This window comes from Brienomyrus brachyistius, chromosome 1 (genome assembly GCF_023856365.1).
Source record: "Brienomyrus brachyistius isolate T26 chromosome 1, BBRACH_0.4, whole genome shotgun sequence".
Classification (NCBI taxonomy): domain Eukaryota; kingdom Metazoa; phylum Chordata; class Actinopteri; order Osteoglossiformes; family Mormyridae; genus Brienomyrus; species Brienomyrus brachyistius.
Genome location: NC_064533.1, coordinates 3,381,282 through 3,408,439, shown reverse-complemented (window position 1 = coordinate 3,408,439; position 27,158 = coordinate 3,381,282). Strand labels below are relative to the sequence as shown.

Sequence of the window (27,158 nt, the reverse complement as noted above, 5' to 3'; positions counted from 1 at the left end):
CCAGATTATTGGTAATGTTGGAGGTCAGGGGGCTCTCTTGTTGCAGATTATTGGGAATGTTGGAGGTCAGGGGGCTCTCTTGTTGCAGATTATTGGGAATGTTGGAGGTCAGGGGGTTCTCTTATTGCCAGATTATTGGTAATGTTAGAGGTCAGGGGGCTCTCTTGTTGCAGATTATTGAGAATGTTGGAGGTCAGGGGGCTCTCTCGTTGGCAGATTATTGGTAGTGTTAGAGGTCAGGGGGCTCTCTCGTTGGCAGATTATTGGTAATGGTGGAGGTCAGGGGATTCTCTCGTTGGCAGATTATTGGGAATGGTGGAGGTCAGGGGATTCTCTCGTTGGCAGATTATTGGGAATGTTGGAGGTCAGGGGGCTCTCTTGTTGCCAGATTATTGGTAATGTTAGAGGTCAGGGGGCTCTCTTGTTACCAGATTATTAGTAGTGTTGGAGGTCAGGGGGCTCTCTTGTTGCAGATTATTGGGAATGTTGGAGGTCAGGGGGCTCTCTTGTTGCCAGATTATTGGTAATGTTGGAGGTCAGGGGGCTCTCTTGTTGCCAGATTATTGGTAATGTTGGAGGTCAGGGGGCTCTCTTGTTGCAGATTATTGGGAATGTTGGAGGTCAGGGGGCTCTCTTGTTGCAGATTATTGGGAATGTTGGAGGTCAGGGGGTTCTCTTATTGCCAGATTATTGGTAATGTTAGAGGTCAGGGGGCTCTCTTGTTGCAGATTATTGAGAATGTTGGAGGTCAGGGGGCTCTCTCGTTGGCAGATTATTGGTAGTGTTAGAGGTCAGGGGGCTCTCTCGTTGGCAGATTATTGGTAATGGTGGAGGTCAGGGGATTCTCTCGTTGGCAGATTATTGGGAATGGTGGAGGTCAGGGGATTCTCTCGTTGGCAGATTATTGGGAATGTTGGAGGTCAGGGGGCTCTCTCGTTGGCAGATTATTGGGAATGTTGGAGGTCAGGGGGCTCTCTCGTTACCAGATTATTAGTAGTGTTGGAGGTCAGGGGGCTCTCTTGTTGCAGATTATTGGGAATGTTGGAGGTCAAGGGTCTCTCTCATTTGCAGATTATTGGGAATGTTGGAGGTCAGGGGGCTCTCTCGTTGCCAGATTATTGGTAATGTTGGAGGTCAGGGGGCTCTCTCGTTGCCAGATTATTGGTAATGTTGGAGGTCAAGGGGCTCTCTTGTTGCAGATTATTGAGAATGTTGGAGGTCAGGGGGCTTTCTCGTTGCAGATTATTGAGAATGTTGGAGGTCAGGGGGCTCTCTCGTTGGAAGATCTTTACAGTAGTTCCCCCAAGGTCCGGAGTGTGGAGGACTGACCCTGTTGTTGGCCTGGCTCTGAGGACCACTGGGACATGGAAATTGGGCTGCTGCTGTGTTTAGATGCTCACCTGTGGATAGGGCCGGTTGGTCCCTAGTAGCGGACGCTCTCTCTGCGAGTGAGGGAAAGCACCGAGCCTTGTAGACTGTGAGAAAGAGAAGAACAACGACGTTCTGGGTGACTCTTGAGACGTGGCACATGCACACAGGCCACATGCTGGGGGCTCACATTCCCTTGTCCCCCATGAACTAAGATTTAAGCATAGTTCATCACTTGACTGAGTGAAAGACCCATGTTCTGAGCCACAATTGACAGTCTTCATGAGACCAATATAGAGAATTAAACTTTAAAAGACTAAGGTTGAGAGCCGTGTGGTCTTGGGCCATACCAATACCATTCTAAGGGGATCCCTACTTCTGCACATCGTCACTGTGATGGTGGGTTCACTAGGATGACTCTCTTTCCCTTTAAACCCACAGTACTTATCAACTGTCTGAACACTCCATTGAGCACAAGGCAGCCAGTGTTCAGTTTGCTCTGAGGGGAGGAGGGGTAAACCTCTTTCACTGGGGGGCACACAGTTCCAAAGAGGCCTGGGGGGCAGGGTGCTGGCTCTCATTGGTTTTGATATACATTTCAAGCTGGACTTTCTAAGCAACTGATTAATTAGAGCACTTAGGAGGCGCGGCTGAGGGGAATCCAGCATCGTTCCAGGTTCTGTAAACTTTGGGGACTGTGAGGCTATGACACGCTGGAATAGGACAAAATCACTGTAGGGTTTTATTGGGTTCAGCCCATCTGATGCAGAACATCAGAAGTCACACCTGAAAGGCAGCATGCCAAACTGTCTGGCACCTGCCCGAATCCCACTATACCACCTGCCCAAATACCACTGTAACACCTGCCAGAATCCCACTGTAACACCTGCCCAAATCCCACTATAACACCTGCCCGCATGCCGGCGTGCCCCAATAAGTGCATTGCTGGCCGTACTACAAGACTGTAAAGGAGAAGAAACATTACCCTAACAGTGTAGCTTCACATGCTTCTGAGGAGGTCTTAAAAAGGTTGGGGTGGATTCCGAACCCCCCCGCAGCTCATCCAACTGCGGCTTGTGTAAGCACTATATGTTCCATACAGAATCTGAGATCAAGTCAGAATATTCCCTGTAATATATTTTCACGTGCTATATTTTGAGTAACTCAAGCTTTGAAGACCCTCTCCTCAAGGGCCGTCCCCTGCCCCCACATTCAGAATCCCTCGGAGGCACTAAGTGGGTCAGCATGAAAATGCATTAAACCATACAGGTATGTTCAACCGCAAACGGACACGGAAAAGACCGAATAAGGAACAACTCCTTAGCCTACTGCAAGCAGACAGTGCATCTGAGCATGATGACGATGGAAACGCTAAATGGATTCTGACACTGTACAAAATAAACATAATGCAACAGACGTCATCTTTTCCACAATGTGCACGGTTTCATTAACTTTTCAGAAACCTCAGTTTATTCGGATAAAGATTCAGAGATTTTAATGGCATCAGAAACAACTGTAGTTTCTAAATTTGCAGTAACATTGCTGCTTAAGTATTGGGTTGATATGATCTAGTCAGTTTTGCTTGAGATAATGAAGCGCCAAACAGAGCCTTATGCCAGTCAGTACCTGTCTGTTGCTAGTCTCTTAGCATGCTAAGCTAAATTACTATAGGTATTGCAAATCTGAATATAGTTTTTCTTGGAGGGAGGGGTAATCGGTTTAAACATTAAATATAACATATAATGATTTATTTATGTAATATTTCCACTGGATGCTTCTGCCCGCGCTCAAATCAGAAAGTAACAGAACAGAGGCGGACTGGCACCGAAATGTAGCCACGGAATTTATACCAATTTGATCGAGGGAGCGGGGGGTTCCCCTTGGTATCTTTTGCCAGCGGCAGGCCCCCATTAGACCGGCCCACTGGGAAATTTCCTGAACTGCCCCATGGCCAGTCCGCGCCTACCCATAAAACATCTATTTCGTCCCTTATGACACTTTATTAAAACTGCGTGTAAATATTTATAATCTCCAACACTCGGTTATTTCTGAAATGCACTCAGTGGATCACAGATGTAAAACTGGTGCTGGTCATGTTGGAGTATGAGACTTAATATTTACAAGGTATCTACACGGATGGGATTAGGCGTTTCTAATATATCACCCAAAAACTACCTTCGGATGTCATTTATAAACTAATTTCGTTTATAATTTAATTCTGTCGGACGGACTGCGTCTGTTATGTATTTCGAATCATTGAAAACTGAGCATAACATGATTTCCATAGAGACCGCATACTAAGCAAACTTGCAAAATATAAATATATTCATATATATTCATATTCATAAAATTAATTTCAAATGAAGATAATGCAATAGGCATACTTAATACTGCCGAACGTATTATACTTTAATTGGGTGCATCTGCATATCTTCATACATAAGTGAAATATGTTCTCACCTTATTTATTTCGGGAAACATTCCGCTTAAAAATCGTGCTCAAGCTCAAAGTAAGTCCCAGACTGCACTAAATCCAGATGAGTGCACCAGCACCGCACCTGCACATCCTCCTGGACCGAACTCACAAGCTTAACTTCGTTTTTTCCAGCGTCAGGTCTCCGATGGTGTTCGGCAGCAGATGGATCAAACGGAAGAGTGATTTACTAATTTTGAAAACTGCAAGCCGATCACGTTGCACTTTTCCTTGCCGTCTTCGGCGCACTTCTGCACGCTGGGCAGCAAAAGCCGTCGTCAGCAGTTTAGGGTTGCTAGGCAAAGCGGTGAGTATATTCGACTTGCGCGGAGTCGCCACCTGTTTAGACATCCGTGGTTGACAGCTGTGAGTCTCGATATAGATTTGTTTTTATCTGCATCCTAATCATCATCGACTTCTGTAAACTGACGCTCCGGGGTAAATCTGACTGCATCAGCCTGTAAACATATCGCGTGACACGCACACATGTGTTTCAGGCTCGGCCCTTATATACTGAAGCCCACCCCCCGCCCCCAGCAAGTCAGCATACGTCGCCACTCTTGAAGGTTTCCATTAAGACTGGAGATCCCCCTAAAATCAGCTGTGCCTTCGTTATTCGAATAGCACATTTCAATCAAGTACATACAACATGTTGATCGACTGCATTTATCAGGTTTGCAACTTTTTAAATAGCTATGCCGAGATTTTAATATCTAAGAACTCGATGTTAATGTATTGCTTGCTAAGTAGAGAAAAGAAGTCTGTATCAGTAAATCATTACTTAAATCTTACCCCCTGGTGGGACTATTTCCCAATCCCAGCTACTGCTGAAGGCTAAATGAGTTACTACGTTTGTAAAAAGAAGACGAAAACATTTCCATGTTTTTTTCCTGTACAAACCCATTTCGTGTAATTAAGTAATTACCTTTAAAATAATGAAATGTGAACCCAAAACAATGAAGAATAATTTTAGAGAATAATGCAGTTTTACAGAATTATGTAAAAGAGGCACTCTGAATTTCTGTTTGAGTGCCGATATCTTCGAATATCTTCCTGGAAACCGGAGACTACATGCTCGCGCGCAGCATGCATCTGCGTCTTTTACTCTCGCTGTCCCCGAGCCTGCCATTTACACTTCAGTGCGTGATTAAATTATCCCCCCTCTTCCTCTACGCTGCTGTCATTGTTTCATGTCGGTCAACGCAACACGGACTGTTCATAAATCACAGTGCTTACAGCTTCCGCCTGCGGAGAGAGTATCTCAGTACTTTCAGTATGGCAGCCCGTGTGTAGTGGGATGCTCAGTGTTAGCTGGTAAAATAATCGATAGGTGGGTTTGCTGGCTGTGTGGCTGCAGGAGACTCAAAGAGCGAAAGCACAGAGCTTTCAGAGCTGTGTGTGGGCAGGGGGGCACATCTCAGACTTTCTCAGGTACGATGCTCTCATCCTAATGTGCGTCAGCGCTCGGTGTGTCATCGTCGGGGGGACGTCACGCACTAATGGCACCTGGGAGGAACTGAATAAGAGGATGAGCACAGTGGATGTTATGTAAGAACAGGCATGGAGTTGGTCTGTTCGTCAACGCAGAGCTGTCTATCTGGCTGTTTCCCCTTATCCATCAATTACGATCCCCTCCCATGTAAATATACCCCCGATCAAAAGTGGAATTGGCTTACAGTGTTATGTTATTGCTGTAGGTTCATCTTCCGTATATTTACAGCAGTCCTGTAATCATATTCCAACTGCTTGTTGCGCTTTCATTAAAACATTTATACTGTCCCCATGTAAAACAGCCCCCATTTTCCCCGTGGACCCCCACAGAAAAGACCGTATACTCTGAATCCCGCTCTGCCTTCCCAACTGGAATTCTACATCTCTGAGCAGTAGTCATGGAAACTGTTGCACGGCATTTGGGAAGCCACGCTGGAAAGGGGCATTTTCGAGTCTCCGTGCTTGCAGAGGTCCGGTGATATAACAGAAAACTATGAATATTCACCATAACTGACCCACACTGTTGAGCTCACGTTTTATTTTCTCATAAAGCCGTCTGGACCTTGATGGCATTCTAGTGCAGTCCCCTGGTTCTGTACGCGTGAGTCACAGCTCAAGGCCACGTTACTGTATCTCAGACACAGTACTGTCCCCCTCGAAGGTGACATTTAAACACCACAATGGTCACTCACTTCGTCACTCTCGCCTAAGTCCTACCTGCATCCTAATCTCTCAGAAAAGTTCAAAGAAAGAAAGTAATGAAGGAAGGTGGGTTATCTTCAAAGGTCCTATGTGTCCCCCCCCCACACCCCGGCCCCCCAGCAGACTGCAGTCATAGTCATCACAAGCCCTTCTGGAGGTAGACTGCAACTTCCCAAAAATCATGATAACTTTATTGATAAGGGTGACAGGCATCCCAAAATGAACAGCGTTGTATTTATGAAAGAAACCACACTGTCAGAGGCTTGGGAAATCAGTTATGACGTTTTCCTTATTCAACGATTTCCACCTGCGTATTAGTCATGTACCACCTGGGTCATTCCGACGTGGGAGATTTACTGTATTTCACATTACCTTGGAAACAAGAGAACCGACTCAGGGAATCCTGGGCACCCTGACCATCGGAACAGGTTAGGGGGGCGAGAATTAATACAGAAAAAAGAATGAAACTCTCATTCAGCAAATGGGTAGTAGTAGATCTATCACCAAAGGCGGGTTGATAGAGGAAAACAATATATTCTGATATCGCATTACAGAAGTAAGCACTCAGTCTGAGGAAGAAGATCCATACTCATTTATGGTAATGAATTTGAACTTTAAAATTCGGATTGTGTTGGACAGCTGCCTGGATTACACTGTCCATGGCAAATAAAACAGAAATTATGTTTTTCCTTCTGAGAGGGAGCACAAGATGGATGGCAGTCTAAAAATGTCACTAGCAGAAGAATTTTAGGGTAAAATTCTGTCATTTGTTCACGTGGCACATTTTTCTTTGAAGACGACCTGACATATGACTCAGGAATTCGATGCCCCCATTTCTCTTCAGATTTAGGACACTCCTGATGATGTCATGCTTTGTGTGATTGTGTGATTTCCTCCCTAGCTCTCCAACATTCTTTAATGTGCTATGATTTGTGTAGGATAGCCATTTTTCAATCCTAGGAGACTGTGGTTATGAACATCAGTATAGGCAGTAATGTTAGTACCAAACCAGAAATTTTTGGATCAGAAAGTGAAATGAGAATTGGTATCATGCGAAGACCCTTGGGCACTTTCACACCGTAGCTGTGGAAAATCCGAGACCGAGAAGTTTTGCTAAGCAGAAATAGACCCAGAGATGGGCAAAGAAGCTTAGAAGAAGGTGGCATGGCAGGTAGTTAAGGTCAGCCTCCTCATTCCCGTAACCCACAGTCTGTCCTGCTTATCTTACCTCCCGTTAAGTGCAGGACACTGTGTGTGCATCAGAGGCAGGTTGGGGAAAATCCACACTGCTGCCATGTCTGTGGGTCCTTGGATCTCATCCCAGAACGATCTAGGTCACACATATGAGTATGACAGAACAATGGAGAACAGAACAATGAATACGCTCCTGCAAGGAGGGCACCACGACAGCTGGAAGATGCATGTTGGCTCTGCATTAACGATCTCCTGCCCAATAATCCAGTGAGACCCTCAGTGTTCATTTTAATCCCCCCCCTGCATTCAAAAATTTTGGGGTTTGGAGGATACTGCAGAAGAAATGGTGTAGTGCCAAAGGAAGGCCAGAGGACCAGACTCTGTGTGTGTGTGTGTGTGTGTGCGTGTGTGTGTGTGCATGCATGTGTGTGTGTGTGTGTGCGTGTGTGTGTGTGCATGCATGTGTCTGTGTGTGTGTGCATGCATGTGTCTGTGTGTGTGTGTGCATGCATGTGTCTGTGTGTGTGTGCATGCATGTGTCTGTGTGTGTGTGTGCATGCATGTGTCTGTGTGTGTGTGTGCATGCACGTGTATGTGTGTGTGTTACTTTGACATTGTGGGGACCATTTTTTCAGTCCCCACAAGGGCAAACTCAATTTTATAAAAATCTGTGACTGCAATCAAACAACTAAAAATGTTTAATGCTTAAAATGGTTAAGGTTCGGGCTGGTTAAGGGGTTATGGTTGTCATAGTTGGGATTAGGGTTATGCCCATAGAAATGAATGTAGAATCATCACAAAGATATGGATACCTAATCTGTGTTTGTGTGTGTGTGTGTGTGAAAGAGGGAGAGTGTGGTTTGGACCCATTTATGCCTCATAGATTAATCCAGATCAGACAACAAAAACCTCTAATATTAGTCTTGTCCTGAGAGTTAGCAGAATGAGCTACAAATGTCAAATACAATGAACATCAGTGTAACCCACTCCTTAACGTCACTGGCTGGTAAGTTCCATTTCCATCGCGACTGTCCGCTCATGATCTGAATCACGAACAGTACAAACGCAGCACACCCACACATGCACTATTAATTGCACTGTGCTTGTCATGCTCTGCTATTTCAATGACGTAAAGACTAAACAGGAGATAAGCATTTGGGATTTAACTCACGACGGGCCGACTGATTCACTAATTGTTTTGCGATGGTTCTATTTTCCAGAAAAGGAAGCGATCAATTCAAAATGCAGCAAAAGACTGAAACGTTCTTTTACACTATGTACACATATATGTGGATGCCAGTTTGTCCAACATCTTATTCTGAAACAAAGGGTAATTCTACGAAGTCCATTGGCCCTTTGTTGCTATAATGATCCCTGGGAAGGTCTTCCATTAGACGTTGGAACATTGCTGGGGGGATTAACTGCAGTTCAGGTTGGGTGTTGCTGTTGGGTGATCTGGACCCTCATGTGTATCTGACCACTTTGTAACGTAATTTGCTCCCAGACATCCTGACCTTCACAATCACTTCACTTGTGACTGAGCAGCAGAATTCTAGCAGAGAAACAAGGCAAACTGATGTGTTGGAAAGATGGTCTCCTATTATGGGCCAAAAGGAAAGTCACTGACCTCTTCGGTACTAACCACCCATTCTGCTGCTAACATTTCTTGCAGGAGATTGTGTTACTGTGTACTTGATTATACAGTTGTGTCAGCAGTGGGTGTGGCATAATTAACCCGTTCCCCTAATTCAGATACTTTTAGTCATGTAGTGTACTTGGAGAGAGTGCCACATCTTTAGATGGTCATGCATCACCACATTCTCTTTATTGTTTGACCAAGAACAGAATGAGGAGACATCATCTTACTCTGAGCGGCTCTCGCAGTTACCCCCCACCCCATTATGTGCCGGGAGCTCCCAGGATTGCCTAGCAGTGCCCAACCTGGCCTCCATTGGCCTGCATTCATTAGCTTTGACCTGACCTCACCATATCCTCTTCACACAGAACAAGGGCCCATACTTAGTTTTGTTTACTCCTGGAAAAGGCTTTGAAAGATTATGGTAGGGACCACTTTCCTTGTGTAGTGTTGTGAGTTTAGACCGTGCAGTCCAGGAGTGTAGGGTTTAGATTGGCCCAGTAAAAGTGAACATGATCCCCCATTTGGACCACATGGAGGTGACGCATGGTGCTGTTAGTGTTGGATCCAGATTACCCTTCTGGACTGGGTTCCTGGCACGCTTGTGCATCCCCAGCAAGGCATGTTATACGATATGTTTCTGTTGCTGGGCTTTCTGTTGCTGTTTTGAATCGGACTGGGGATGCGGTTTGCGTTTTGACTTTTCTCCAGAGAAAGCTGGTGAGCAGTCATCAGTCAATGATTTCATAGAATGTCACAATTACTTCAAAGACTTCTCACATAGGCAAAAAAATGGATGCGTGTCCATCCTGCTTCCTGAGTAACATCAGCCCATTTCACGAGATCGGTCAAATCCCCATAAATATCTGCGGTAGCACTGTGACTGCCTCTGGACGATGCACCCAAATACGGTGTTGGATGCGTGGTGTGTGTGACACATCATGTGCTTCTTCGCCTTGAGCCACAAACTGGGCCACTTGCCGGCTGCTGTCCATGGTCCTGGAGTTGGAGAACAAGGCTTCACAGTATCACTGTATGATGAGAGCTTTCACACTAGCCATCGGGCCAAACATGCCATGCAGCGTAGGCTTGTGGGAGTTTTACTTACACAAAAATGTTGTGAGGGCTAAACCTAAAGGAGGCGGGACCAAGACATTTGATTGTTTGGGTTAGCCTCCCTTGGTTGCTTGGACCCACCTCCTCTACAATCTGATTGGGTTTCTCTCTAATCAGACTATCTGTAGAAGGCCAGGCCCACGGTGGACCACAGGGCATCATGGACAGCATCAAATGTCAGAGTTCAGCTTCCAACCCACGCTGCTATTCTCCAAATCCAGCTCTGAGATGTAAACATGAACATAAATTGGGGGGGGGGGGGCTCCCCAAAATCGGGCAATATGACCCCCTCAATAATCATGTCTCCCCCTAAATGGGTGGAGACCTCAACCCCACCAATGTTCAAACCAAACACCCTTGGATGAATATACATCTCCGGGACTGAGTACACCAAGACAGCCTGTCTGCTTTTTGTAGGGTTAGTCCTTATTCCATTTTAAGAATAGCTTTGTGGCACCTCAACACTGAAAATGTAAAAGTTAAATCAGCTACAAAATGTATTGATTTAATGCTGCGATTTGGGGGTTTCTGGGATAGCGCACTTGCCTCACACCTCCGGAGTTGGTTGGTTTGAATCCTACCCCGTCAATAGAGTTTGCATGTTGAGTGAGTTTCCTTTGAGTATTCCAGTGTCCTCCTGCATGGGATCTTGAATCTCTCAGTTGCCCATCAGTTGGGTGTATCCTGTCCAGGTTGATGTTGTGGCACGTGGAATAGGCTTCACCCCCCCCCCATACCACATAAATGGTCAGGAGATGGACTAGAGCAAGGATAGACTCACATTCTCCTCTGAGCATGATTCCTCTCTGCCTCTTATTGTGCCTCCGTGGGACATGTCTGGGTGGCGAGTGATCTGTATTCCAGGCACACAGTTGGGGGGTATGGGGTTGGGTTCCGCTGGTAACCTTGAGTGTATCAAATGTGTGCATTCATTACTTGCTCCAGCTCCCAGGCACGGTTTGCCCAGAGTCCCATGGCAAATCCCATTAGAGCTCATTAGCTGCCTGGAGCGGGACGGTGCACTGGTCCTGACTGGAGCTCAAATTGCATGACAGGTGTCATGGCCACGACTCCATCCTGGTCCCGAGGAACAATGTGACAGATGACGCCCTGCCTTAGGATGGAACGCAGTGCTGTGTAGCTGCTATCGAGGCTGCTTGCACCAAGGACAAGTGTGACGGGGTCCTACGACGCAAAGCGCCTTAGCCATCATTCTGATGAGTTGGCGGTGAACTTGTAATAGCTATGTACTTTCCTATTTTAGAAACGATACCCAGCAATTGGAGAGAATGCAGGATGGATGTGATGAACAAAAAAGGAATCACCTCATACCCCTTACAGTTGTTCTGTGTCCTCTGATGTCCTTCAGATTGCCTGCAGAATTCACACCAATGTGATTCAAACCCCAGAAGCAAAGATTAATGATTGCACAGTCTGGTATAGTGCTATAATTGTCTTGATTTCTTTTTCTCTCCCGTTTTATAGGGTCGGAGAGTGATGACTGAGTGTTTTACTACAATGATCATACGAGCCTTTTTCCATCTCAGTAAAGTCCTGAGCTCCTTCCTCGCATCGCCATGTAACTTGGTTCGCCATCCTGTCTGGACAGCAAGCCTAAAGATAAATCGTTGGATATTTGTAGCCAGGGTTATTTCAGCAAGGGTCCGCATGAATCCCCCTCAACCACTGTACAGCTATCTTTTTTCGGCTTGTACCCACTACATGCCTGGTAGAGTTAGCTCAATTGACAGCAGGAGGAGGATAACACAACGCGTGTGTAAACAGACATGCCTGCACACACTCTGACCATCTGACACAGATACGACGTTGTGTGGTGTGCCACTGCGGGCCAGCCAAGTGACCACCTTTTGCTCTGAGTGTCCGATGTCAGCGGGGAAACATTAGCGGGTGAGAGGGTTCAGCGGGATAAGGGGCAGCCTTCCACAGCTGGGTCCCCAGGGAACAGACAGTAGGGGAAAGTCTGCTCTGGCAGAAGATGGAGACCAGAGTGCCCTGCACGTAAGCCACACTGACTCGTCAGCAATGGAAGCGTGACGTGTGAAAATACTTTGACGGTCGTACATACGCAGATATGGTGAGCCGGTAGGACTGGCCGAAACCAGAGAGGAACTTGATGTGACACGACCCTTGGGGCCATCGGATGGAACACAGGGCCTTTCGAGTGTCTTTGCTTGCACCTGACTCAAGGTTCCCCAGGCAGCGTGTCCAGAAAACAGAAACAACACAACGCCTTCGGTCACAAGACCCCAGAAAGATGTAAAAAAGAGGCGAATTACTTTGAAGCACATTGTAAAGTTCAGATGACTCATACACAAAACAGAATAATAACTTAACCTCGACTGTGCTGAACTCAAGCAAACACTGGACATATTGAATTAACACACTAACTTTTGTAGACCAGAGTAATTCAAGCTTCACAGTGGGGCTCCTTGAATTAGCCCTTCGACCCCGTCCTGCTGCAGTTTTGGCCTCCCTGACTTGGTGCTGTGTCTCCTGACCCAACTGTAGAGTGAAGACAGGGTGCGTGTCCACAGTGCTCAGAATTCCCGTGGTGGCACAAAGCCTCACTGCACATTCGAAGGTTCCCCGTTCTATTTTTACCATGTCTTTTTTTAAACCAGTCTCCTGGTGTCAGGCTATGCAGGAGGCAGATGCTTTTAGAGGGAGTTCCATTCCAGGTCTATTCCACTGCTCCTTTGGTCAAACTCTCCTTTCCATTTTCTTGTCCTGCTTCTCTATTCCACACAGGGGTCCAGCTTAACAGCTCGTGCCTCTTTTTGCCCGTTTTTGTCTTAGCATGCAAGGCGACAGTAGCCTTAAAGCTCAGTGCTTCTCACAAATGCTCCCACAGCTTACATTCAAGCTGCTGGTCGAACTGGCAAGCAAATCTTCATGAAGCCATATATCAGTGCCACCCCCCCCCCACCGTGGTACGGACCATTAAATCTTCATCAGCTGGAGGTGATCCATGGATTTCATAAATCCCACAGCAGTACACAGTTGCCTCCCCTCCCCTCCCCCCCCCTCCCCCACCGCCAAGGGCCACATAACTCAAGCACACGCTAGACCACTTGCTAGAAGTGCTAGATCCTTAGGAGCTAAGGCACTAAACCCTCTTATTAAAAAAAATATCTGCTGAGTCTTACAGGAAGGGTGTGTAAATCTCTGACTTATTTCTGGATTTACTGTGCTTACAAAACTAAGGTATCTGAGCCCAACAAAACCCAAAATAAAACTGATGCATTCCGCCCATGGTGGAACCAGCATAAAATCCACTTTGCAAACTATACTTTATAGTGACTGTATACCTCACGTCTAACACTTAAGGTGGAATTTGCTGAGCGGAAGCCAACTGGGTAGACCGACTCAAGACCAAAAGACCATTCAGGAAAAATGACTGAGGATGATCTTAGATCAGAATATAGAAAACATTTCTTCACACAAACCTATGGAGTAAAGTCACCACCAAAGAAAATCTGAAACCATCCCTAGTGCCATGTCATGTACTGTGACCACGCTCAGTGTTGTGCGACAAATGGTGACCTTATACCCTACTATATGCCATGAATTGTACGCCTTGGATTCTCCATTATGGTCTGCTAGGAACCTATGGGCAATGACAGGTCACCAGCTATCCTTTGCTGACCACAAAGCAGCTGCCTCTTGGTCTTGTAGATTCACCTTGTATAATATCAGGAAGATCAGGCCTAATCTGTTTGAGTACAGGCATCTGTTTCTTGCCCATGCACTTATCATCTTGCGGCTACATTACTGCAACTCTTCACTAACATGTTTGCCAGCTTGTGCTGACAAATCACTGCAGATAACTCAAAATGCAACAGCACATCTGGGATTCAGTTAGCCTAAACGGTCTCATGTTTCATCCCTCCTTCCCTGCCTTCATTGCTTCCACATAGGTATTTGAATCAAGTTCAAATCCTTGGTTCTGGCTTTCAGAGCCATTAATTGATCAGCACCCATCTACATCAAGACCAACACCCCATCATACTCTCTCCGGTCAGCTGGCCAATGCCACCTTGAGATCCGTCCACCGTGAGAGATTTCTCACCCTAGATGGTTCTCATCAATGGTGGAATGAGCAACCAAATGACATCCAGTCATCAGATTCCTTCTCAACCAGAGGTGGATATTTCAGGCCCAAAAAGTACAAATCCAAACCAGGAATTTGTTTCAACCAACCAGTTGAGTATAAAGAGTCACAGTCACAGAATCCTCAACTGGTTGGTTGAAACAAAATCTTGATCTGTAATCTGGACCTGAAATGTTCACCTCTGCTCTCAACCTTCAAGAAATGCTTCAAGATTTCTTTCTGTTCCAGAAACACCTCTGCTAGCCTTACTCTGTGATCCCTTAGCTGTTCTTTAGTCCTCCCTGAATGCTCTTACGGTTGTCTTTTGATTTACATAGTCGTTTTAGGTTCCTGCTACACTTGTAACTGGGCATTTAATTTTTCTAGGCTCTATGGGACAAAGTGTAAACATTATCATGTGCTGATAAGGAAATTGCTGGCCAATACCGATAGGTGATTATTTCAAAAACTGACACTGATACTGATTGTTTGAGAGGTTATGCTTAAAGTTAAAGGGACACTCTGCCCAAATAAAAAAAAAAAAAAATGAATTACATTCCAAGACTATGAAAAAGTATTTATTTTTTGGGAAGAAAACACCAACCATACGACAACAGTCCCAGACCACTATATCTTATAAATGTAAAAATCTCATATTTCTAATATTTACAACGGACAAAAATGCAAAACACATTTCTAAAGTAGTTTTCGCTAACGTTAAAATAATTCCACACAGCAGATATTTTTCTAACTTTAGTGTGCAGGTGTGCATAGCAATATGGGTCACCCTTTTAAAGGGAATTATCAGTGGTAAATATCGGCTCATCTTTAACCATCAGCTGATGACTGATTGTTTCCGCATCAGTTGGCTGATACATGGGTGAATCTCTAGTAAGCATTCATTTGAACCACTGTGGTAAAATCAGAGGGTAGCCCCCCCTGCCTTTGTGCCTGTAGAGCATCCCCTCATGGAGAGACATTACCAGCACATCTGGGAACGCTATGTTCCACTTTTTTTATGACTTCACATACTGCTGAAGATATTCAAGTCTCCTTAACTGGTGCCTATAAAATAGGAATTTAAAAGTGCATCGTTTAACTGTCTTCACATGTGCAAAGGCTTATCCATCATTTACACAGAAATCAGCAAGACAGAATTTGTTCCCAGGTGATTCTACAAGACTTGATGAATCGTATGGGTACCTTCATCAGCAAGAAATTCAGAGCCGTTACGATACTCCTGACATGTAAAATGCAGCAGTTGCTCAGATCTTCCTTCCCAAAACCTTTTGCAGAAGGCTCCTTTCCTGACAGTATGTCCGAGGCTCAATGTAGACCTCATTGTTTCACCTGCTGACTCTTTTAACATTTCCGTCCGATTACAGTTAAGTTGTCAGCATGCCCCGTCAATGGTACAACAGCAGTTCCCCCTAGGATCTGAAATCGCATATCGGGTATGAAATAATGGTCATGATCCTACCTTACTCAGCAAAGGCAGCTCACTGTTTCTCTGCTGATTCAGCATCTCCAGATCACTTCTAGTATCTGTGCTGTTAAAAATTACACAATATTGTAAGTTAATGCCTGCGTTAGTCTATCATATTTAGCTTTAGATTAGGCACTCTTTCCTGTAATACAGTACACATTTTAGGGTAAATTTTGAAATAGAATATATTTTGTCTATAGGTAATTGAATGATGATCATTAATGGGTAACACTTTACTTGATGTGGCATAAATTATAGAGTATTATACTATTACTCGCGTATTAATTAACCACAAACTAAGTTTTAGTTATATACTGATCTCATGTTAATTCATCATTAATGAATCGTGACGCACCTTTTATCTCAAGCAGTTACTATACATGGTACTTGTTAATTCTGTGAACCTTTGTGAACTACTGAAGGAACAAGTAATGAATAACACGTGAAATGCTGATCTCATGTTCTTTCATCATTAATGAATCATGACGTATATTTAATCTCAAGTAGCGACCATATTTGTTTATGATTTCTTCTTCAGCGGTAACTGAGTTATTTTCGCTCCGTTAAGTAAAGTGTTACTCATTATTATATACATGTATTTATTTATGGAAGCCTTTTAACACATATTTCCACTCTCCTGATAATTGTGGGGTTAGGGTGTGAGCATAACAGTAATGCAACAGCTGACAATCGTAATGGAGTGGGAGGCGACTGACCCCCGCTGGCAGACCGCGCAAACTGCGCGGGAAAAGCGCGCAAACTGCACATAACCGAAGCTAAACTCGTACCATAAGCGTCGAACATGGAAGATCATTCCGCCACCTACAGCTAAACGGAATCCTTATATATTTCTCTTTCAGCATCGTTCTCTTGTTATTTCCTTGCAAAACAATAGCAATTGTAGTCAATCAGCTACCTATAGTACACGATATTCTCTACAGAATCCCGTTTACCGTTTAGAAAGGCACGGTTTACTGGGAAGAGGTGCGCTGGGAGCCCGGCTGATTGCCCACCGGATGGGCTATCATTTCCAGTCTCTCCCGCTGCATTGTCTCAAAGGGATTAACGATACCAAATCCGCCAAGGGTAAATCACCCTGGAGGCCGAGATCTGGGGCAGATGGCTTAGAACCACGCTGTGAATATGTCTCAGTAATTAATAATGGATATTCAACATTTGTCGCGTTTCAGTTAAAGCGACGGACCACACAGCCCGTTTTGGACGCAAATAAAGTATACGAGGAGTCCACAGGGTTAAATGAGAAAGTAATGAGCATAGTTGTGGTGTGCATAGGCGCCAAATATATACCCACATCTAATTACATAACAACCTCGATTCATGGGGGATAATGTGTTCTGCTGCTCCTTAAAAACTCAGTTTAATAATGGAGACAATAACCACACCAACATAAAAAACTGACTGCATACCTAATATACATTGCAGCTTTTCCATCGTTTATTCGAACAGTAGAATTACAATATAATGGACATCAGAGAGGAACAATTTCTGTTATTCATTTTCACGGCAAAGCAATAAATGTCTGCAAGTTAACCCGATGCGACGGTTGTTTTTCCTATACAAACGCTGGAATGCTGTTGTACTTACTGTGCAGCTCGGGCTGTGATGCTCATCGCTGCCCATTGCTTCATGCTGGATAACAGTGATCGGTGAACGCCGTCCTGTCAGCCTCGCTGGCGTCTGCGCTTCCGTCCCGCGCGGGGATCAGTGCCCATCACGCACCCCTTAGCACGCGCAATTTAAGGACATTCATGCAAACTTGCCAGTTAATTTACTTTGATGCCGGCGCACCACGCAGAACGAGCCCGTTACGCCCCATTGAAATCTTTCAAAATGTTAATTTTGTAAATACTCTGCAGCTCCCTCCTGACATTTGTACGTTGCCACACTTCTGCGCTCGCTCTGAAATCATCCTGTACCTTTGCATTTTTGTCTTAAGCACATACTTCCTCCTCACGTCAATGTCTGTGACTCACTTTTAACAGCACATTATATGTAAAATAGCCATCGTGCATTTGCTGTACATTATTTAGGTTAATGATCTCTGCACATGACCAAGGCAGCTTGGCGAGTCTGAGACCTGACGCGGAGAAGCAGAGTAGATTCCCCAAAGCTGCAACTTCGGGTCACCAGTCAAGGTTGTGAAAAGCGGTTACAACCGCCAGTTTGCTTAAAACACGTCATTTAGTAGTATGAGGTGCTGTCTTTGGAAAGAAAAACAATCATTTTAAAATGACCTAGAAAAATGAAGGTGTGCAACTGGATCTCACTGTAGCTGCAATGCAGCTGTGCGGGAAACTCATCGATCTAGGGAACAGCCTGTTCTTTATTAAAATACTGCATACACTTGTCCAACAGAGGGCGCTAGGGCACTTAGTTTGTTCATTATTGCTCCGGTTGATTTTCCTTTTCTTTTTCTTTCTTTCTTTCTTTCTTTCTTTCTTTCTTTCTTTCTTTCTTTTAAAAAAAAAGCCAACCACATTTATGGAGAAAGATCAGTATGCCGTATCGATCTTCTTAAGTGTAGTGTAAAAGAAGCGTATGAACAATACAAACTTATTTAATAAATATAGATGTTGCATAATACTTTGAACCGGCAGCATCTCTAAGAATTGATTGCCCTTTTTGAAAAAGCAGCCAAAGACATTTTTAATTAATTAAACTTTTCTGCCCATTCTATCTGGCAATAAATGACCACGAATCACATCAGTTGAATCTAAAATAGGTGAAACTAAAAGACAGCAAAAAAATAGATAAAAAGGCCAATATGACATACCTGCCCTTAGTCAGAGATAAGTATGGGAAAGGGGGGATATGGGCAGGTTTTGAGGGGGGTGCCAGAGAGCCCTGGAGGACAGAGTGTGGGGTGCATTACCAAGTATCCCTACCCCACTCTAAGCCTAAGGTTGATGACCATATGGAGCCCTAAGCAAGTTTCACCAGTGGTGCCTGGCTCCCCTCATTATCAGCTCATTATTGGTCTATAACTCTGTCAATTAGAACCCGGAAAATACAACCAGGGACCCTGTATCACGAAGCAGGGGTGAATCTCGATATCAAGAATGCAAACGCTGTGCTTGTGGTCTTGGCAAGAACGGTCTCGCAATTTGCCTTCCAAGAACAAACATGGGGCGCAATAAATCACGGGATTGGTACCTTTTGGCAATGGTGCCAAAGATGTATCCTTGATATTTGGGGAGGATCAAGACCAACATTCAGGGATTTTTACCTGCACTTGTGTTCTTAGTATTGGAACGGGGGAGTTAGTGAGCATGGCAGTGGATGATGACGTAAAATGGGTACATGAGATCACAAGTACGGTCAAGTACGCATTCACCGCAGGATTTCATGCCTAGCCGGATATCGGGTAAAGGATAAAGGGTAAAGGATGTTTTAAAGTCATTTCAAAACATGTTGTACATGAAGGTAGTGTAGGATAAATGTAAGTGAACGAAGATAAGGTCAGTTTAAACTAGGGTGCCTAAAATCCGACAAGGTTTGCGACTAAGCAAGATATCCAGCTTCATGATACAATCCCCTGTCCTCCGCTTAGTTCAGGGTAAACCAGTTTAAACGGACTGTATCTTCATTCACTTACATTTTGCCCAGACTACCTTAAGTTTGACATCATTGACCAGTCACGTTTTGTGTTCGCACATAATCAGCCAACAGCATGTCAGATAGACTGCTGCAGACACGCTCACAACAGACCGTAATAAATACACGTGATTTTCGGATGTACAAACGTTTCTGGCCGTTAAATGTTTATTTACTTTACCTTTGAAAAATGTTTGCGGAACTAAATTTAGCGGAGGCTAATTAGTCTGCTATTGATTTTCAAAGTTAGTGAAAATTAATCCACAAATTAAGATACTCAGATAGCTTTGCTAGTAGCGCGATAGCTGAACTCCGCCCACCAAAGTTATGTTGCGTTCCATTTAACGCTCGTGACTCAGAAATTCCGAGTTTCTAGTCAGAAATGTCAATTGGAACGCCTACTAAAGTCGGAATTCTTACTTGGAAAGTTGGAGGAATCTACACAACCCTGACATCAGAATTCAAGATGGCTGCACCCTTCCGAAGTTAAAGCTGTACTTTTTTGTTTATTAGCACTTATGTCTTATTTGTAGCTCATTAAATCGGTCGTACACACAGTACTGTCCAACCACTATCTGTGGACTTGTTGCTACGGTGTTTTATGTGTAAAATACTGCGTAATGTGCTGTTATCAACTGATACTGTCATTGACAATGGCTAACAATTAACCGGGATAAAACTGTTGCCTGTTTCAGGAAGCAGGATTTATTGCTTATCTGGATAACTTGTCAGATTTATGGTAGTCTGGGTGAAATGCAAGTGAAGTAAGATAACGGCCATTTAAATTGGAGTTATCCGGCTATGCAAGAAATCTTGCTTTTTGAAAGAGGTATTGCTAAATGGCTTTCCGACTTGCTGTACTGGAGTACGGTTAACTCGGGTGTGACGTCATACCCAGCTCTGAACATTTGAGATAAATGGAACGCAGCATTATATCCACTTGCTGATGGGGGTGCCCCTTCAATGGTGGCATTCTAGGCTACCACATGCTCATCTTCATGGTTTGACTGCAAGTAGATTTGGTGACCTAGAGATCGGCTTTGGTCTTTATAATGTGCTTTACTGTCAGACAGTTCCTTGTGCTCATGTCATTCCTGCTATTTTGTTCAGCAGTCACAGTTGCTCCTTCTGTGGGACAGGAAGTAGAGTTGTGGATGTTGAGGATTTGGGCCCGTGTAGTCAGGCAAAGGCTTGATCAGAGATAAACCATGGTTGCTACGAGGCTCTCTGTGGAGGCAGTGTCATAGAGCTGAGACTAAAAACACATAGTTTATTTTTATCTGTCAGTTTTCCCGAGGCACTCATCCAGTGTTCTGATATGGAACGAGTTCCAGGAAACACAGGGCACAGGCAGAGTTTGCCCGGGTGGGACAGTTACACCGTGATCACCTGGAGCAGATGTTTTTGGTGGTTTGGCATCTCTAAATTGTTTGTAGTGTGTTTATGTGCCTGTGATGGACAGTCATCCCCTCCAAGGTGTACTCCAGCCCTGTGCCATGTGCTGCCTTAAACTAATAATTGTTGTTGTCTTATGTTGTGTTATTTGTGTTATCCATAACATGTTCTATTGGATACTGCTTTGTAGTTGTTTGCCATGGCAGAGTCCCATTGGCATTTCCCACTGCCGTTTCCCATTAGCACTGTGCACATGTGAGTGATCTGATTGGCAGACCCCTTCGTATTCTGGTTCCTCTATGACATCACAAGGCAGACAATGACATCATTGACAGACATCACTCTAGAGTTCAGTGCCCACACTTTGTGTTATAAGCAATAGCATTTAGCATTTAAGCATTTTTTATCCATGGCGCTTGATGCTGCTGTTACTTCTGTGATATAATCCATCAAGAACAATGTAAACAGAAAATAATTAATATCATTTTTTGAATATATACTTTATTGACATATATACTACTTTTTGTACTGAAATGGTTGTTCGTATCTCTATACATGAAACAAATATTCTTTATTATATTTTCTGTAAAAATGAATGAGATAATGTGTACTGGACCCTGTTTAACCCTGAGAAAACTGTTGTGTCTACTGAGAAATAAGAAGCTTCTTGCAGTTAGCTAACAGGCACTGTTTTACAGTTCATGGGCCTTGAGCTGAGGCCTGACCTGAGGAAATCAGCCAAAATGAGACGAGGGAGTCGGTGAGCTGACAAGCACGATTTGTTCAGATTCATTTAGCACGTTTCATCAAAGCCGTTTCCCTTCCTCCGTGTTTCCTACGAAGCGTGACAATTCTCCAGGACATTTCAGATGAGCGCACGGAAGGGTGGAATGAGCATATGGAAGATGGAGGAGTGTCCACTTTAAGAGGCAGATATATTGGTGTGAAAGGGCCCCGTATTCAGGCTTCAGGAAAGGTCAGCCAGATCATCTGCGATCTCACTTGTGAGTCAGGGCAGGCAGTCTGAGGGCACATGCTCAGACTTATAAAAGGAAAGCGGGGAACTCCACCCGCTGTCACACAGGGCCGCCGATCTGCTGCTAGGGCACATACAGGGGGGGTCATTAAGATTTTACTGGGGGCCACAGAAATACACATGCAGGGTGCCAAGGATATTTAAGGGAGCGAAAAAAAAATATTTATAACATCCATCATACTCTTCACATGAAGACTGATAGAGAACACAGATTGTTTCTAAAGGAAGAATGTTCTCCCTCCAATCCCGGTCCTGATATACCTCTTTAATGTGGAGAACAGTTTTTCTTCTTTTGCATCTACAAGGTCCTCTGGAAGCTGGTCAAGAGGTTTCATGTGAGTTAGGTGTTGTCTTGGAGGCCAGGGCCTTGATGATACAAGCAAAGGACAATTAAAGATACTGCTCATTCTACAGGATAGTGCCTGATAACTGTGTGCTGCAGTCTTGCCCAGTGAAGCTCCAGTAGCCAGAGAGGTGGGCAGTGTCCAGCCTTGTGAAACTCCAAACGAACACATGGAGCTGTTGATGACGAACCTCTCATGGCACTCGGAAGTGAACTTGCTCCCCTCCAGGGCCCCATGAGAGAGCAGGAAGACATGGCAATGGAGCAACTGTCTACCAGGCCACCTCCAGCGTAAAGGTCACATGGAACAAGACAACAAGCAGGCAGATGCCTGAGAAGAAGCAGGAGACCAAGCCTTACCAGGAAGGAAGGGAGAAATTAGTGTCCCAGCGACAGTAAATGGCCTTTGGTCACGTGGTGGTATGAGGCTCAAGTCTGGGCATTACATTACATTATATTTATTTAGAAGCCACTTTTATCCAAAGCAGGGTCAGATGGTCCCTGAAACAGTTGGGGTTAAGCGCCCTGGCTCAAGGGCCCTTGGGTCATCATGGGCAGGGTGGGGGCAGGGCTGGGCAAGGTTCCCCTAATCCGCTAAACGCTAATTGGCGAAGCTAACTTTTTCATTAGCAGATTAGCATTTCCGCTACCTTTGAAACCGGTCACCAGACCAATTAGCTTCCTCTGAATTCATTTTCGCTAACTGTAAATTCTCTAACATTTTTTCGCAGGTAAATAATGGTAAAAGGTCAAACATGTTTGTAAATCCAAAAAGCACACATATTTTCTCTGGTCTATTGTGAGCGTGTCTGCAACAGTGTATCTGGGACGCTATTGGCTGACTAAGTATAAAGACAAGAAGTGATTGGTTAGTCAGGGCTAAATGGAAGTGAACGAAGATAAAGTCCGTTTAATCTGGTGTACCCTGAACTAAGCAGAGAACTGGGGCCTGTATCACAAAGCTGGATATCTTGCTTACTCACTACCATACAGTACTACCTTAAATATGACAAGTTATCTGGCTAAGTAAGAAATCTTGCTTCAGGCCCTGGGTATTTTCCTTTATTTCCTGGGTTCTGATTGACAGAGCTATAGACCAATAAAGAGTTGAGACCCTCCTTCCTGGTTCCGGGTAAACGGTGCCATGTTTGTAGTCCCCAAGCGGCTTCACTGAGGGCAAAATGTCAGCATGAGCCAGTGGCGGACTAGGACTCCTCCGACAAAAATGCTTATATCTCGCAAATGGAATATGAATGAAAGAAAATTTATTCAAGAGACATGATCCAACAATCCCCAATTGAGTAAGTTCTAAATACCCCCAGGTAACCACTCCAGCCCTGCGGAACTTAATTACTAAACAGGTTAGAATTTCAGCTCTCTGGGTATGTTTTTAAGGGTTTCAGAGCCTAAAATCAAACCCAAGCTGAATTCATATACTAAAGTCAGCAGTTAGCAGTTATCGTTAGCTTCTGCTAAATAATATAGTGGCCTTTTTAGCGTTATGGAATTAAACTTTGGAGCAAACGGATTAGCAGATATCAAAGCTACCTTTTTGATTAGCCGTGCTCACCACTGGGTGTAGGGGACTGCCTATCCACTAACTATCCAATCATCCCTTAGGAACAGCACGTCAGATGCTCCATGACATAAACAGAGGGTTAGGCATGCTGACAGTGAAGTGTGTGCTAATCTTCCAGGTGGGCCGCCCGTTCCCCCTCCACCCAGCTAGCCAGGTGCCACTGCCCAGAGAGCTGCACTTCCTGTTGGTGTTCAGTCTCTCTTCTATTCCTCCTCCTGTTTGGGTTCGGAACCTGAACAAAAGAACCTTGTGTGCAAAGCCACCATTGTCTTGTTAAATAAAGCACTGAAATGTTTGATGTTCAAATATTTTTGATGTCTCTAATCTCAACTGCGAGTTCGCAAGTTATATGTTTAAATACCTTTGCAGAATATGTAAAAAACAGAGGTCAGTCGTACAAATATGTTTGCTTTATGAATAGCATAGCCTGTCTTCACTCCTGAAAGCTTAGCGGCTCAACTGACTGAACTATATGCAGTGAATACTATTTTCTTCTCAGGAACAAACAAGTATTTACAGATGTAAAAATACCGCAGTCTTCCCCTTTTTAACAGCGATTCTGCATCTTAGCGCCCAGCTGACACCCTACCTGCACCTTCCCTGCTTACACTCCCCCCATCTCTCTCGCCACCAGAACCTTATCTGTGATAGCGATGATGCCTCAAGGTCCAACGTGAGACACACGTAGCGGGATTCCTCAAATGGAGCAGATAAGGCGTCTGTGTGAATGCGTGAGTGGTTTGGTCGTCGCAGGTCAAGGCCGCATTTGAACCGAGCTTCCCCCACCCCCCAAGCTGAGGAGTGACCTCCACGTGACACGTAGAAGGCACCAGGCTGACGTCTCTGCCGTGTATAACCCAAACCCAGTTTACCGCATCATATCACTGTCTACTGCACGCCATATCACTCTTTATTACATGATACATCCATAGATAGAAGATAGAATGGCTTTATTGTCATTGTACAAATAGCAAGTACCATTAAATTCGATCCTTGGGTATCCTGTCCAGCTCTCCCATGAGACAGACATAACTATGTATAAATGCATGTGTGGGAGAGTGAAATGGGCTGTGTGAGGATATATATATGCCTGTGGGAGTGAATCTTATGGTGGCCCAAGGCAGATTCTGGGGTTAAGAACTTTGGTCTACAAGGCCGATGACCTTACATATGAGTGCGTGCACGTCTCGCGGGAGTACAAGATGAGATGTTGGGATTCAATTTCATTGCAATTGCTACCTACGCTCTATTATATATATATATATATATATATATATATATATATATATATATATATATAGTGGGGGCTCCTATCCTGAGAGACCACTCAGTACCCACTGTGGTCACCATCACTTCTTACTGTCACTGAGCTGGTTCCTGCAGTATTCTCCTAAGACACCCCCACTGACGGCTTAAGAACATCCCACCCCACCCGGCGGGATTTATATTTCACCTTTGAACAAGGTACATGGGGGGAGGTACCCCGTAGCGGACGTCCCGTTCCACACGTTTGGTCAGAGCCCCCGGGGGCTCGTCAGTTTCATATTTGAATGGCCGACGGTACTGCGTGGCTCCCCCTCGCAGGTTTCGGGTGCACGCCGAGCACCTGAGCCGGCCAGGAGCGTGTGCAACGGCAGGTCGGCCTGCGGGTCGTACATGGGGGGCCACGCGCGCGGACTGTGATTATGGGCCTGGCAGGTCAAAGGGCCCAGCTCTCCAAACTCACATTCCGACTCCCCAACACCATTGAAAATAGCAGCATCAAACCACTGCCCTATTCTGCATTGGGGTGGGGAGGGTGCAGTGTACCAACCTGTCATGGCGGACGGCTGCCTTATATGTGACGCCTGTTTGTGCCTCCAAGCCACCACAGCATATGGGCTCCGCAGATGTTACTTTCCATTAACCTCTTTCCGCATTTGACAGCCGGCCAGAATCCCCAAGTCTCTCTCGCCCAACATCACCTCTTACCTCTAAGATCTTACAGGCAATCTGACATGCTGTTTTCTGTCCTGGGCCAGCCTAGCTTGCTGACACACCCTGGGAGGGTTAACAAGTTGACTAACAAATATAGCTTTATTAATATCTGAACTTCTGACCCAAAGCAACACGACTCTGTGTAAATCTCTGTTTAGGATCTAATTGAACTATGCTATTCTGGATATTTTATATGTTAAGTATAAATATAACCTATATACATGTAGCCTATTATTTGTGTGTGTATGTATTATTTTTCAATATATATTACAAGCAATAACGATAAGCTGGAAAGCACATATTTAACAGCGTGGAGGACTCCGCCCCTCTAACTCTCTTTCCAATCAGGGTCACCCGAAAACGCCACCGAAGGAGGTTTCTGCTAATGTCGATAGCCCTAATGCTGCAGCTGGCCGTCTGCTGCATTGCAGTGTGCTGCCCAGCAGGTGCAGAGACGAGGTCGTTCTTCCACGCCTGCAACACCAGAGGGCGCCATTACGAGCGTACGGATGGCGGCAGTTTCGAAGCGCTGCAGGAACTTTGATCAAGAATGAAGAGGGACATTCCGGCTATGATCCTTAAGCAGGCATTTAGTAACAGACAAAAAAACCTGGCAGAATGTCAATTATGGTTTAGACATCAGAACCACAACAAAGTGCGAGACAGAATCAAAGGAACTTGGGGCTGATATGCGGAGACCATGAGAGACTTTTATAATCGTCACCTCTTTGTCAATAATATTTCTTAGTTGGATATATATCGTAAATTTTCTTGTAAATGAACTTCTTGATGTTTATAAGCAGTTCATGTTTAACTTATCTTTACCTAATGATAATTTTTTTAAAGACTTTCACGCAAAATCATTGACTGACAGTTTCATTGTATGCAAAATGCTTTGTCAATGTATCTGCAGTCCAAAAGAAAATGCTTATGCGGTAAAATATAACCCTGCACGCCTGCCATTTGATCATTGATTGAGCATTTTTTCCGTTTTCATGCTGTCCCGGACCCAGAACCAGAATATGCTGTGAAGGTTTGTTTCTCCGTTACTGTCGGCCTGTTTTGCATGACAAACCCCGAGAAACCATCTGCTTTATAATCCATAGCCTGTGTATGATTAGTAAAGTCGGATACAATGAAATGCCATGCATTTCATATCAAGGGTGCTCAAAAACAGTTCAACGCTGATGTGTTTTATTGTTTTAAAATAATGTTTTTGTTGTTTTTGTCTGACAATATTTCAATGACAGGTCAGAACACTAGTTAGTGCTACAAAAATGGTTGGTTTTACCTAGGCTAGCCTCGAGCCTGCTGTTACCCTGTGCTACAGCATCACCTTACATTCAGCATCCCAGTCCAGTGAGAAGGCAAATAAGTGGATCACCTTGCTTGGCACAACAGCAGAAAAGTGCTTAAGAGAACTTTGCTGTTCAAGGGCTGCCATCTTGGAATTGTGGGTAATGCTCAGATCGCTCAGCAGGGGGCGAGAGCTTGGCACGGGAACACATCGTCAAATATCAGCTGTTCGTGGGATTATTCTGAGCAGCCTGATGTGGTATTAAATTCATAGGGCCAAACCAGGCCACGCCCCCACACCCTGCTGATGTTATGACATCATGTTTGCGCGGGGATGTCG

The 27,158-nt window shown here is 44.7% G+C and overlaps 1 protein-coding gene and 1 long non-coding RNA gene across 6 annotated transcripts in view; one reads left to right on the top strand and one right to left on the bottom strand.

Moving 5' to 3' along the window:
• The window catches only part of LOC125749556 (dual specificity tyrosine-phosphorylation-regulated kinase 4-like), a 29,274-nt gene extending 11,437 nt beyond the window's left edge, over positions 1-17,837 (bottom strand). Inside the window, exons 1-3 of one of the 5 annotated variants that reach the window (XM_049026955.1) lie at positions 17,183-17,837; positions 15,572-15,641; positions 1,401-1,475 (exon numbers count right to left, since the gene is read on the bottom strand). In XM_049026955.1, coding sequence (XP_048882912.1) covers positions 1,401-1,475; positions 15,572-15,641; positions 17,183-17,226 — 189 coding nt within the window. In that variant the 5' untranslated portion in view covers positions 17,227-17,837. Of the gene's footprint in view, positions 1-1,400; positions 1,476-3,828; positions 4,333-15,571; positions 15,642-17,182 lie in introns of those variants that run through there. The other 4 variants (XM_049026938.1, XM_049026946.1, XM_049026964.1 and 1 more) reach the window with 4 other exon arrangements.
• Positions 17,838-18,909: 1,072 nt separating this feature from the next.
• LOC125744212 (uncharacterized) lies at positions 18,910-24,670 on the top strand. Its single transcript, XR_007398330.1, has 3 exons — positions 18,910-18,976; positions 23,587-23,699; positions 24,180-24,670. It is a non-coding gene; the product is annotated as an uncharacterized LOC125744212 (long non-coding RNA).
• The last annotated feature ends 2,488 nt before the right edge of the window (positions 24,671-27,158 follow it).